Genomic DNA, 14,437 nt, shown 5'->3' on the forward strand with positions numbered 1-14,437 from the left:
AGCCCTGCTCAGGAGAGCGGGTGGGAGATGCCCTTTCCCGTGGGACCTCAGACCTGAGCAGGACCTGGCTCTGCCTGCATTTATGTCTGGAAGGAGCCCAGGAAAGTTTGCACCACGCACAGTGCTTTGAAATCATATTAATTATTCTTTGTTGTGTGCTTAACCTCATAGTAAATACCACATAGTAAAAGATACACAACATCCTCCACCATAACCCTCTCTAGCCCCCTTCTCCAGGAGTTTAGAATAGAGTCCCAAAGTCCCCAAATCAGGGGGAATGCGGTGCTTCTCAAGCTTTGATGTGCAAATGTGTCACCTAAAGATATTGCTGAAATAGAGATTCTGATCCTGCAAGACTTAATATTTAATAGAGATAATAAGATTGTGGATTCTATAAAGACTTGAAATCTCCTTCTGAATACTCATGAATCTTTCCCGAGGCCCCCAAATTATCCCCAAAGTTAGAAAAGCAGAGAGAAATTGCTAAGACCAGAGACCCCAATTACTGCAGTTCAAATTGGACATAAAAATTTACCACCAGGCCTCTGAGGGCTGAGAGTGGTGAAGTTGTTTGTCCCCGAGGGACATTCCACCTAATCTCCCCTTTAAAGAGATCAATAAGGTGGTCAGAATGAGTGAGATAATCAGTTGGACAGGTTGCTTTCAGGGTTCCAGGAGGGAAGGTCCCTCAAGCACATCCTTTGTAGTAAAATGCTGCTTGGGTAATTGCTTTCGTTGGATGGAAATGTTATGCAGAGTCTCCTGATGAATTTAACAGAAAGGAGAAAGACCCAGAAGACAACCATTTCATATATGGAGCCAGGAGACCCTTTCTCATTTCTCCTAAACCTAAGAGACAGTTGCCAGGTTTTTCTGAGGACCATGACACGTTGAAGAAGATGACATAAGAAAATCAAGAGACCAGAATCTAAACTCTACTTTCTGATAATCACAAAAATGTGTTGTGTGTTCTTGGATGATGACTTTCTTTGCAACTTAAAGAAACTCCTAAGGACTATTTTGGATGATGGCCAACAGCGACAAAAAGCCCCGGAATAAAGATGGGTAACATGTATTGATGGCCCCTATTTAGGGGGTCTTCCTGATCACACCTGGGGATTATCAGGTCAATGAAATCTCTGGGTATCACTTTTGGTCAGGCTACTGAATTTGCATATGCGGACATGGTTTATGGAAGCACAGCGTAAACATAACATTCTGTCTTAAAGGAAATTATCGAACATCTTTATTACATTTTATCTCTCTTTAATTGATAGGGGAAAGAAAGTTAAAAAATACTCTAGTTAAAAATTAGAACAGTATCACCTCAAGATAGCAATAGGATGCCAACTTCTCAGTGGCGACATTGCTTTATTTGCTCATCTGCATAAATATAAATATTCATTCTGTGACTCTCGAGGGGAGAATTAAAGCAGGAGAAATTCTGTTGGGCTCATTTGAAAAAGCAGGCTTTGCAAAGCACTGAACTGATGGGTCACCAGTTGCTTGAAGTACTAATATATTTTCTTTAATTTCACTCAGCAGAATCCAGAAAGCCAAGATGCCCTTTCTCCAAGAGAGGAGTGGTGCCGTGTTGCGCACTGTCATTTTTGTTGTAATGGAGCCTCTCTGTAGCTAAGAAACTAAGGGACGGCTGAAGAGCTCCTTCATCCTACTTTATCTTTGCGTGATAGCAGATGGCACGTAGAGTTTCAATGATATAGTCACATCCACGGTACTGGCTGCGGAACATGCCAAATGATGCCATTTTGTGCAGTGAAAGATGCTAATTGCCAGTGGCTAATGAGCTCTGTGGAAAAAAACAGCAGTCCTAATATTGTGATGCTTTCCAACTCCCAATTTATCACTTGATACCACTTAGGAAACAACTCGCTTGTTGAAGCCGGCTTGCACAAGCATAAGCCCCAGGTTGTGATCAACGCCACACACATTGCAAACGCTGAAAAATTAATGAGAGGTTACAGAAGCAAATGCCACAGTTATGCGTCTATTTCTGGGAAAGCCAGATGGATGAGTCCTAGTAGGTTTTTAAAATTCGTTCTTGTTTCCATCAATTATTGAAAAGTTACAAATCAAAATCAGTGATCCCTGATTCTTTACTACCTACGACAAGGGTTGGCCACCATCCAGCCTCTCCTTCAGACCCCTTCATCACAGTGTCTACACACCTGCCATGTGTAGAGCAATAGGGCCATATGGGTAGTGGCCATGTCTCATTCTATTAAAAATATCTGGGGGCACCTGGGTGGCTCAGTAAATGAAGTTGCTGCCCTCTGCTCAGGTCATGATCCCAGGTCCTGGGATTGAGCCCCATGTTGGGCTCTCCACTCAGCAGGGAGCCTGCTTCTCCCTCTGCCTCTGCTGCCCGCTCCCCCAGCCCCTGTGCTTGTGCTCTCTTTCTCTATCTCAAAATAAATAAATAAATAAAATATTTTTTTAAAGATTTTACTTATTTATTTGACAGAGATCACAGGTAGGCAGAGAGGCAGACAGAGGAGGGGTGGGGGGGAAGCAGGCTCCCTACTGAGCAGACAGCCCGATGCAAGGCTCGATCCCAGGACCCTGAGATCATGATCTGAGCTGAAGGCAGAGGCTTTAACCCACTGAGCCACTCAGGTGCCCCTAAATAAAATCTTTTTTAAAAAATCTGTCCACATGGCCTCCAATCACTTTGTCGTCTGTGGACACAGACACAGTGATATAATTTTTTAAGTTTTTAAGTCCTGGGGTTAAATCAGAAGTCCTCTGGGGTTCCAGGCTATACTGCTCTAATTACTGCTCTGTGACCTTGACCAAATGAATTAGCCTCCCTCAGCTTCCGGTCCTTCCCCGTAAAAGGGGTTGTGGGAATATCACCAGTCTCAGAAGAGGGTCGTGATGAGTGAGTGAGTCCAATAATGTTTGGGGAGCTTTACCCCAGAACAGGCCATGTGGCAAACCCTCAATCAGTAACTGGCCGTATTATTGGTAGTACGATTTTCATGGGGATTTGGAAAACTATCTGTTCTCATAACTGAATGTATGAGTGACTTTCCTATAATTCTTTCAAGCATAAAAAATTTGTGTGAGTGTCTTCATCAGTTTGGACCGCTACAACAAACTACCACAGACTGGGTCACCCAAACAACAAATACTCCTCTCTCACAGTTCTGGGGGCTGGGAAGTCCAAGGTCAGGGTGCCAGCATTGCTGGGTTACAGGGAGGGTTTTCTTCCTGGCTTGGAGGTGGCCACCTTCTCACTGCACCCTCACCTGGCTGAGAGAGAGCACACTGCTGTCTCTTCCTCTTACGACAAGGGCCCAGGGCCCATCATAGGGGCCCTACCACCATGACCTCATCTAAACCAAACTACCTCCCAGAGGACGTATCTCCAAATACTGTCACATTTGGGGGTTAGGACTTTAATATATGAAATCTGAGAGGATACCAGCACTCAGTTTGTAGAGACACAGCCTAACTACTAGTAAAAATCTGTCACCAGGGCTGTTGCTCATCAGTTTTGCCCCTATTTAGGGACACGATTTGACTGTTCTTCTGGCAGATCTGAGGCTGCCTTCCCAGGGCTCCTTCCTCATATAAATGGAGGCAGGGCTGGTTACCAGTCAGGTCTGAGGTCCCAGGAGAAGGGGCATCTCTCCCCAGCTCTCCTCCAGAGCAGGAAAGCTCTAAGAGCTGCTTGGGAAAGAGAAGGGAGAAACCTACATAAGGAAGGGATCCTCCTACATGTGTACTCCTCTAAGATGACCGATCTATTTTTAGATTTAATAGATCTATTCTTGCCCCTAAAGAAGCAACATGTTCCACACGTGCTGGGTGACCGTATGGGCCAAGTACTGGGCTAGATAACTAATGCACCAAGATGCCCATCACCAACTCGCAATTCAGAAAGTGGGAATGACATCTAAATTAGGGGAAAAATATGTTAAACGGCTTGCACGGTGTTGGAGGTAGGTAGGCAGCAGTGGAAATAATTAGTGGAATGAAAAAACACTTCAGCAAATGTTCTCTGTAATGAAGGCACATTCATTTCTTGAAGCCTTGTTTTCAAAAGGATACATTATTTTCTCCCTTTAAAATCAGCCTTCTACTTGCTCCTTTATCATTTGAGCCTTATTTATCAAGGAATTCATATCTCTAGAAATGATAATCCACAAGAATCTAATAAACACCCTACTTTACTGTCTCCATTTTGCAAACAGGCAGGCCGAGGTTCGGAGAGTTTGAATAGCTTGCTTGAGGTCACACCGCTCTTCAATGGTGATGTGGGGACTGACCCCCAGTGGTCCCAGAACGTCTGGCTGTGAGTCTGTTTTCCTCCTGATGTTGCCCTGCTTCTTCAAATGTGGGGCTCCACAGCCAGACCTGGACAGTCTTCTCTCCTTTCTCTCATCAGAGCTCTCAAAAATCTTCCTGTTCTCACCAGTTCAATACCATCTTTGTCAACCACTCCAAAATGTATCCACCCACCTCTGTCCATTTTGCTCCAGTTCTGTGACCCAGTGGCCCCTGCAAATGTATCCCATCTTCCTCTTAGTCATTAAGTTTGAGACCCCAGAACTAACCTTGGCTTATTCCTCTTCTTTGTCCTCTATCTCCTTTCAAATACACTTCAAATGCTTCTCATGGCCTCTCCTAGCCCATGCAGTCATAGCAGAAACAACAAGGCCCCCAACAATGGGTGTCTTACTCTTAAGAGTTAATGTGGCCTCCAGGAGGACTGTCCCCTCCCTTCTCACTAGTGTGTCAGCCCAGCGCTCTGGTCAGGAGGCTGGTCAGACCCATGGAAAGTAACAGTGAGTGCCCCTCAAGACAGAGGGCTGGCGCCCATTTTCCCACAATCCCAACACTACTTCTATTGTCCTGATTTCTTTATTTTCCAACTGGCTGCTGAGTTTTTAAATTTCCACAACATGCAGTCACTATGGTTTCAGACATCAACAAAAGGCATATGTCCCAATTGCTGTAGGAGTTCTCCAGCTGGCTGTAAGATTCCTTTGCTACTGTGGAAGTTAATGAGCCTCTAACAGATTTCTTTCTCCAGTGCCATAACCCTACTAGAAAAACCAGCCTTGAGCACATTCTAGAACTATTACAGGTCTCCTTTCAGATACACCAAGAGGAGCCATCTAACCACAAGACCAGATAACCCATGCCTTCTCTTGCTCACAACCCATCAAACTGAGTAACTTCCACCAAATTGCTTAGATCCACAATCAAGCACCAAGCATCATGCCTGAGACTATAGAACATGTTAAAAAATTATCTCTGATAAACACTTATATTGAAATGCAGCCACGTTGACTTTAGAAAACCTTCCACATTGTTATGAGAGGTTCCTCCTAGTTTAGCTGGTAAAATGGACTTAAGTGGGCAATTCATGATTTTGCAACAGAGTACGGAATAAGTCAAAAGAAAATGTTCAATGGCCAAACGTATGAAGTTTAAAAACAAGTTACAAAAGGATGTGTAAATATGACACCATTAAAATTACTTACAAATATGATCAGAAAAAAGATTTTCAGCAGTTATTTAGGCATAGAGATTATGGGTAACTTCAATCTTGTGTCTTTGTCTTTGTTTCTCAAATTTTTGGCAATAAACTTTGTAATCAGATTTTTTAAGCTAATAGTATTGAGAAATAAAAACTATCACAAAAATAAGTGGGTGGAGGGGGGAGTCAAGATGGCAGAGGAGTAGCAGACTGAGATGGTACCAGGTCTCAGGAGTTCAGCTAGATAGTTATCAAACCATTCTGAACACCTACAAACCCAAGAGGAGATTGAAGAGAAAAAGAGCAGCAATTCTAGAAACAGAAAATCGACCACTTTCTGAAAGGTAGGTCATGCAGAGAATGAATGTGAAGCGACAGGAAGATAGACCATGGGGGGAGGGGCCAGCTCCCAGCAAGTTGTGGAGCAACAGAGCACAAAATTCAAACTTTTAAAAGTCTGCTCCACTGAGGGACATCACTTCAGAGGCTAAGCGGGGTGGAGACCTCACGGGGACAGCATGATCTCAGGTCCCACGGGGTCACTGAAATATCAGGGGTGTCTGAGTGTAGCAGAGTTTGGAGGTATCAGAGCAGGGAAGCTGGCTACAGAGACGGAGCCAAGGACTGAGCTCTCGGGTCAGGGTTACATTAAACTGTGATCCATGGCACAGTCAGACCACTGCTCTTTGAGCAGGGACCCCGCAAGTGACAGATCTGGGGAGATTCACCTTCCTTCTCTGGAGGCAGGAATCTGCTGGGTTTCGAAACTCTAAATAGGGCTGTGCGCCAGAGACAGGAATACTCAGTCATAGGTTGAGTGAGCTTGGATCATGGCCAGAGACCAGGGAGACAGGAGTGACTGGGCGCTTTTCCACAAGGGCACACTGAGGAGTGGGGTCCTGAGCTATCAGCTCCTCTGGGCTGGAGATTGGGAGGCCCTCATTTTCATTCCCATCCTCCAGAGCTCTATGGAAAGTGTTCAGGGAACAAAAGCCCCTGAGAGCGAACCTGAGCAGGTTACTTAGCCCAGCCCCTTGCATGGGCAGATCAATTCCACCTCTGGGGGGAGACATTTGAGAATCACTACAATAGGCTTCTCCCCCAGCAGATCAGCAAGAACATCCAGCCAAAACCAATCTCACTGATCAAGGAGAACAGCGGAATTCCAGAGGAGGGGAAAGCAAAGCATGGAATTCATGGCTTTCTCCCCATGATTCTTTAGTCTTGCAAAGTTAATTAAATTTTTTTATTTTATTTTTTCTTATTCTGATTTTTTAAACTTTTCCTCTTTCCTCTTTTAATGTTTTTTAACTAGTTTATCTTAACAAGACCTTTCTAAAAAAATATTTTTAAATCTTCATTATTATAGTCATATTTTATCCTTCATTGTATCATTGTAACTTTACTTTTTGTACACATATAGAGTTTTTTCTTCTAAAAATTTTTGGATACAATTTCTTCTAATAGATCAAAATATATCCTAAATCTAGCACAGGGCTTTGTTCTAGTCTCCAGCCTGAGCAAATACTCTCCACTTTCTTTTTCTTTCTTTTTCCAACCAACTTATCTTATCAATTCCTTTTTTAGAATTTTTTTTTAAATTTTCATCTTTACAATTATATTCCAACCCTTCATCGTGTTTACCCTTATTTTTGTATATATATTAGTTTTCCTTTCTTAAAAATTTTGGGAGGTAGTGAGGCAGTTTCTTTTAAGAGACTAAAATAAACCCAAAAATCAAGTGAGTGGCTCTGTTCTATTCACCAGTCTAATTTTTTTTTTTAATTTTATTTTTTAATTTTTTTTTAAACTTCTCTTTACCCCTGTTTTTCTCCCCCTGATTTGGAGTCTCTTCTGATTTCATTAACACACATTTTTCTTGTAGTCCTTGCCACCCTTTTAGTATTTTATTCTCTCGTCCATATATTCTTTTTTTTTTTAAGATTTTATTTATTTATTTGAGAGACAATGACTGAGAGAGAGCATGAGAGAGGAGAAGGTCAGTGGGAGAAGCAGACTCCCCAAGGAGCTGGGAGCCCGATGCAGGACTCGATCCTGGGAGTCCAGGATCATGACCTAGGCCAAACGAAGGCAGTCACTCAACCTACTGAGCCACCCAGGCACCCTCATTCATATATTCTTATCTGGATAAAATGACAAGGTGGAAAAACCCACCACACACAAAAAAAAAAAGAACAAGAGGCAGTACCTAAGGCTAGGGACATAATCAATATGGACATTGGTAAAATGTCAGATCTAAAGTTCAGAATGACAATTCTCAAGGTGCTAGCTGGGCTTGAAAAAGACATGGAAGATATTAGAGAAACGCTGTCTGGAGAAATAAAACCCCTTTCTGGAGGAATAAAAGTACAAAACAAACTACTAATGAAGTGCAATCAAAAATGAAGGCTCTTACTCCTAGGATAAATGAGGCAGAAGAGAGAATTAGTGATATAGAAGACCAAATGATGGAGAATAAAGAAGCTGAGCAAAAGAGAGACAAACAACTACTGGACCACGAGGGGAGAATTTGAGAGATAAGTGATACCATAAGATGAAATAATATTAGATTAATTTGGATTCCAGAAGAAGAAAGAGAGGGAGGTGGGCAGAAAGTATATTGGAGCGCATTATAGTAGAGAATTTCCCTAATTTGGCAAAGGGAACAAACATCAAAATCCAGAAGGATTTTGGAGAAATCCCCAAAATCAATAAAAATAGGTCCACACCCCATCATCTAATAGTAAGACTTACAAGTCTTAGGGACAAAGAGAAAATCCTGAAAGCAGCTTGGGACAAGAAGTCTGTAACATACAATGGTAAAAATATTAGACTGGCAGCAGACTTATCCACAGAGACCGGGCAGTCCAGAAAGAACTGGCATGATATATTCAGAGCACTAAATGAGAAAAACATGCAGCCAAGAATCCTATATCCAGCTAGGCTATCATTGAAAATAGAAGGAGAGATAAAAAGCTTCCAGGACAAACAAAAACTAAAAGAATTTGTTAACACCAAGCCAGCCCTACAGAACATATTGAAAGCAGTCCTCTAAGCAAAGAGAGAGCCTAAAAGTAGTAAACCAGGAAGGAACAGAGACAATATACAGTAACAGTCACCTTACAGGCAATACAGTGACACTAAATTCATATATTTTAATATTTTCCCTGAATGTAAATGGGCTAAATGCCCCAATCAAAAGACACAGGATATCAGAATGGATAAAAAAAACAAAACCCATCAATATGCTGTCTGCAAGAAACTCATTTTAGATGCAAAGACACCTCCAGATTTAAAGTGAGGGGGTGGAAAACAATTTACCATGCTAATGGACATTAAAAGAAAGCTGGGGTGGCAATCCTTATATCAGATAAATTAGATTTTAAACCAAAGACTATAATAAGACATGAGGAAGGACACTATATAATACTCAAAGGGTCTATCCAACAAGAAGATATAACAAGTTTAAATATCTATGCCCCAAACATGGGATCAGCCAACTATACAAACCAATTAATAACAAAATCAAAGAAACACATCGACAATAATACAATAATAGTAGGGGACTTCAACACCCCCCTCACTGCAATGGATAGATCATCCAAGCAAAAGATCAACAAGGAAATAAAGGCCTTAAATGACACACTGGACCAGATGGACATCACAGATATATTCAGAACATTCCATCCCAAAGCAACAAAATACACATTCTTCTCTACTGCACATGGAACATTCTCCAGAATAGATCCCATCCTGGGTCACAAATCAGGTCTCAACCGGTACCAAAAGATTGGGATCATTCCCTGCATATTTTCAGACCACAATTCTCTGAAGCTAGAACTCAATCCCAAGAGGAAAGTTGGAAAGAACTCAAATAAATGGAGGCTAAAGAGCATCCTACTAAAGAATGAATGGGTCAACCAGGAAATTAAAGAAGAATTGAAAAAATTCATGGAAACAAATGATAATGAAAACACAACTGTTCAAAATCTGTGGGACACAGCAAAGGCAGACCTGAGAGGAAAGTATATAACGATACAGGCCTTTCTCAAGAAACAAGAAAGGTCTCAAATACACAACCTAACCCTACACCTAAAGGAGCTGGAGAAAGAACAGCAAAGAAAGCCTAAACCCAGCAGGAGAAGAGAAATAATAAAGATCATAGCAGAAATCAATGAAATAGAAACCAAAAAGACAGTAGAACAAATCAACAAAACTAGGAGCTGGTTCTTTGAAAGAATTAATAAGATTGATAAACCCCTGACCAGACTTATCAAAAAGAAAAGAGAAAGGACTCAAATAAATAAAATCATGAATGAAAGAGGAGAGATCACAACCAACACCAAAGAAATGCAAACAGTTAAAAGAACATATTAGGAGCAACTATACACCAGCAAATTTGACAATCTGTAAGAAATGGATGCATTCCTAGAGACCTATAAAACTACCAAAACTGAACCAGGAAGAAATAGAAAATCTGAACAGACCCATAACCATTAAGAAGATTGAAGCAGTCATCGAAAATCTCCCAACAAAAAAGAGCCCAGGACCAGACGGCTTCCCAGGGGAATTCTACCAAACATTTAAAGAAGAATTAATGCCTAGTCTCCTGAAACTGTTCCAAAACATAAAAATGGAAGGAAAGCTGCCAAATTCATTTTATGAGGCCAGCATTACCTTGATCCCAAAACCAAAGACCCCATCAAAAAAGAGAATTACAGACCAATATCCTTGATGAACACAGATACAAAACTTTTCACCAAAATACTAGCCAATAGGATCCAACAGTACATTAAAAGGATTATTCACCACAACAAAGGGATTTATTCCAGGGTTGCAAGACTGGTTCAATATCTGCAAATCAATCAATGTGATACAATACATTAATAAAAGAAAGAACAGGAACCATATGATACTCTCCATAGATGCTGAAAAAGCATTTGACAAAGTACAGCATCCTTTCTTGATCAAAACTCTTCAAAGTGTAGGGATAGAGGGCACATACCTCAATATCATCAAAGCCATCTATGAAAAACACAGTGAATATCATTCTCAATGGAGAAAGACTGAGAGCTTTTCTGCTAAGGTCAGGAACATGGCAGGGATGTCAATTATCATCACTGCTATTCAACATAGTACTAGAAGTCCTAGCCTCAGCAACCAGACAACAAAAAGAAATTAAAGGCATCTAAATTGGCAAAGAAGAGGTCAAACTATCACTCTTTGCAGATAATATGATACTTTATGTGGAAAACCCAAAAGACTCCACTCCAAATCTGCTAGAACTTGTACAGGAATTCAGTAAAGTGTCAGGATATAAAATCAATGCACAGAAATCAGTTGCATTTCTATATACCAACAAGAGAGAAGAAAGAGAAATTAAGGAGTTGATCCCATTTATAATTGCACCCAAAACCATAAGATACCTAGGAATAAACCTAACTAAAGAGGCAAAGAATCTGTACACAGAAAACTATAGAGTACTCATGAAAGAATGAGGAAGACACAGAGAAATGGAAAAATGTTCCATGCTCATGGATTGGAAGAACAAATATTGTGAAAATGTCTATGCTACCTAAAGCAATCTACACGTTTAATGCAATCCCTATCAAAATACCATCAATTTTTTTCAAAAAAAAAATGGAACAAATAATCCTAAAATTTATATGGACCCAGAAAAGACCTCGAATAGCCAGAAGAATGTTGAAAAAGAAAGCCAAAGTTGGTGGCATCACAATTCCAGACTTCAAGCTCTATTACAAAGTTGTCATCATCAAGACAGTATGGTACTGGCACAAAAACAGACATATAGATCAATGGAACAGAATAGAGAGCCCAGAAATAGACCCTCAAATCTATGGTCAACTAATCTTTGACCAAGCAGGAAAGAATGTCCAATGGAAAAAAGACAGTCTCTTCAACAAGTGGTGTTGGGAAAATTGTACAACCACATGCAGAAAAATAAAACTGGACCATTTCCTTACACCACACACAAAAATAGACTCCAAATGGATGAAAGACCTCAATGTGAGAAAGGAATCCACCAAAATCTTTGAGGAGAACACGGGCAGCAACCTCTTCGACCTCAGCCGCAGCAACTTCTTCCCAGAAACATCGCCAAAGACAAGGGAAGGAAGGGCAAAAATGAACTATTGGGATTTTATCAAGATCAAAAGCTTTTGCACAGCAAAGGAAACAGTTAACAAAACCAAAAGTCAACTGACAGAATGGGAGAAGATATTTGCAAATGACTTATCAGATAAAGGGTTAGTATCCAAAATCTATAAAGAACATATCAAACTCAACACCCAAAGAACAAATAATCCAATCAAGAAATGGGCAGAAGACATGAACAGACATTTCTGCAAAGAAGACATCCAGATGGCCAACAGACACATGAAAAAGTGCTCCACATCACTGGGCATCAGGGAAATACAAATCAAAACCACAGTGAGATATCAGCTCACACCAGTCAGAATGGTAAATTAACAAGTCAGGAAATGACAGCTGCTGGCGAGGATGCCGAGAAAGGGGAACCCTCCTACACTGTTGGTGGGAAGGCAAGCTGTGCAGCCACTTTGGAAAACAGTATGGAGTTTCCTCAAAAAGTTGAAAATAAAGCTACCCTACAACCCAGCAATCACACTACTGGGTATTTACCCTAAAGACACAAATGTAGTCATCTGAAGGGGCACATGCATCCAAATGTTTGTAGCACCAATGTCCACAATAGCCAAACTGTGGAAAGAACTTAGATGTCCATCAAGAGATAACTGGATAAAGAAGATGTGGTATATATATACAATGGAAAACTATGCAGCCATCAAAGGAAATGAAATCTTGCCATTTGCAACAACATGGATGGAATTAGAAGGCATTATCCTGAGCTAAATAAGTCAATCTGAGAAAGACATCATATTTTCTCCCTGATATGAGAAATGTGAGAGGCAAAGTTGGGGGGATTGGAGGGTAGGGAAGGAAAAAAATGAAACAAGATGGGATGGGGAGGGAGACAAACCATAAGCGACTCTTAATCTCACAAAACAACCTGAGGGTTGCCGGGGGGAGGGAGGTATGGAGAGGGTGGTTGGGTTATGGATATTGGCGAAGGTATGTGCTATGGTGAGTGCTGTGAAGTGTGTAAGCCTGACAATTCACAGACATGTACCTCTGAGGCAAATAATACATTATATGTTAATTTAAAAAATAAATAAGTAATTTGAAAAAAATAAGTGGGTGATTCCATTCTAAGTAAACTAGAGTTTCTAGAATATTCTGGTATTCTCTAGCAGAGAATTATCATGTTGGGCAGTGCCTTTAACAGTCTGGGCTTTATTTAGTCATCTGCTAAATGAAGACTTTAACTAACATCTGAAGCACTTCTGGTACTAAGGGGCAGTGATCCAGTATTTGGAGTTAGCACTGGGAAGGAAGGTCCATCACCCACAAGGCAGCACTAGACTGAAGTTTATGCTTATTCTATGACTGTCCTGAGCCTTGGATGTTCGTATTTTCACAAGTAAAACACGACACTTGGACTAGATATCCTCACTGGCTTCTGTCCTCTGGGTCTGACATTCTGTGGTCCTGTGGGTCAGACCCTTGTTCAGAAATGGCTTTTCACCTGTTAGTAGCTCACAGACAAAATGTGCAGTCTGTTATCATGTATATTAGAGAATGAATGGAAGACACTGAGGCTACTAAGTTTGTGTCCTTAAAGAATTTATACTTGAAAGTCCCGTTTCTAATGATATTTAAGCAAGGCAAAGACAAACACAGCATCTCTCCTATCTGAAAAGCTGCCTGTCCTCTGTGAAGATTACAGACTTTGGAGCCCGTGAGTCCCCTGCCTTTGGGTAGCTCTGAATTTGTTGGCTGCCATGATGAGACATTTTCTGGTTGTTGTGGTAGTCATTATTTTAAGTTTTCAGATTATTGCCTTGTTCATAGTACCAGCAGAGCACAAGAGACAGCCCCTCAGCTGGGCAGAACACAGTCTGAAACCAGGAAAGCAATTTTATCTTAATAAAGATACTGGCAAGAAGACCACTATGTAGACCAGAAAGCCCAGGACAAATGTCGAAAGCTGTTACCATGAGTCACCTGTCTGGGTCTTCTTCAATAAGACAACTTCTAAAGGTCTCTTTAAATGTTAAAACTCTTATTTCATGATTCTTCAATAGTTAATTTCAACAAGCATTGCCAGTGGAACCTGGATCAGAATGCCCAGTTCTGGGTTTGGGGTTCTTTGAGGGTTTTAGGGGTTTTGGTTTTTTTTTAATTTTTTTAAAATATTTTGCTACTTTATTTTATTTTTTGCAATAAACTGAAAAAGTCTCAAGAAATTCTGAAGCATAACTCAAAACAACATTGATTTGAATTCCTTCTCCTTTTAAACCAAAAACAATGTATGTATGCTGTGCAGCGCATTGGTTTGCATCAGGAGGAAATGGCATCTCAGAGTCACACAGAGAGAGGAAACATTTCTAACTTATATATAAGTTCTATGCTTTGAGTAGTTTGAGGGGCCACTAGCAAGAGGGATGCCAAGGGCCTATAACGGGAACCATGGTTTTGGAAACTGCCTGTTCTTGCTGTGCATCAAGTCAACTCACTGAGGTGGAAAGTTTTGTTCTCTCTTTTCTCCCATGTACAGGATAAAACCTGGAATGAAGTCATGGAAACACATCAGAAACTTCCCACCGACCAATTAGACTTCAGAAAGCAGCAAGAGGCCATGTGAGAACACTTCACAAGTGAATGCACTTATTTCTTGGACCATTTATTAGTTCTTAAGATGGTAATGCTGGCCTTCAGTTTGTAGCAGATGGAAAATCTTAATTTGATTCTCTGGACACTTGTTTTCTCCCACCGTGCTAAAGAAAGAAAGAAAGAAAGAAAGAAAGAAAGAAAGAAAGAAAGAAA

The 14,437-nt window shown here is 40.8% G+C and overlaps 1 protein-coding gene across 1 annotated transcript in view; it reads left to right on the top strand.

Annotated features, from left to right (window-relative positions):
• PLEKHG7 (pleckstrin homology and RhoGEF domain containing G7) overlaps positions 1 to 14,437 on the top strand; it is a 55,595-nt gene that overhangs the window by 13,920 nt on the left and 27,238 nt on the right. Inside the window, 4 exon segments of the mRNA XM_032874155.1 lie at positions 1,546 to 1,583; positions 13,272 to 13,287; positions 13,290 to 13,353; positions 14,153 to 14,312. Of these exon segments, the coding sequence (XP_032730046.1) occupies positions 1,546 to 1,583; positions 13,272 to 13,287; positions 13,290 to 13,353; positions 14,153 to 14,312 (278 nt within the window).

The sequence above is a fragment of the Lontra canadensis genome, unplaced genomic scaffold (assembly GCF_010015895.1).
Source record: "Lontra canadensis isolate GAN:19392208 unplaced genomic scaffold, GSC_riverotter_1.0 scaffold52, whole genome shotgun sequence".
NCBI classification, from domain to species: domain Eukaryota; kingdom Metazoa; phylum Chordata; class Mammalia; order Carnivora; family Mustelidae; genus Lontra; species Lontra canadensis.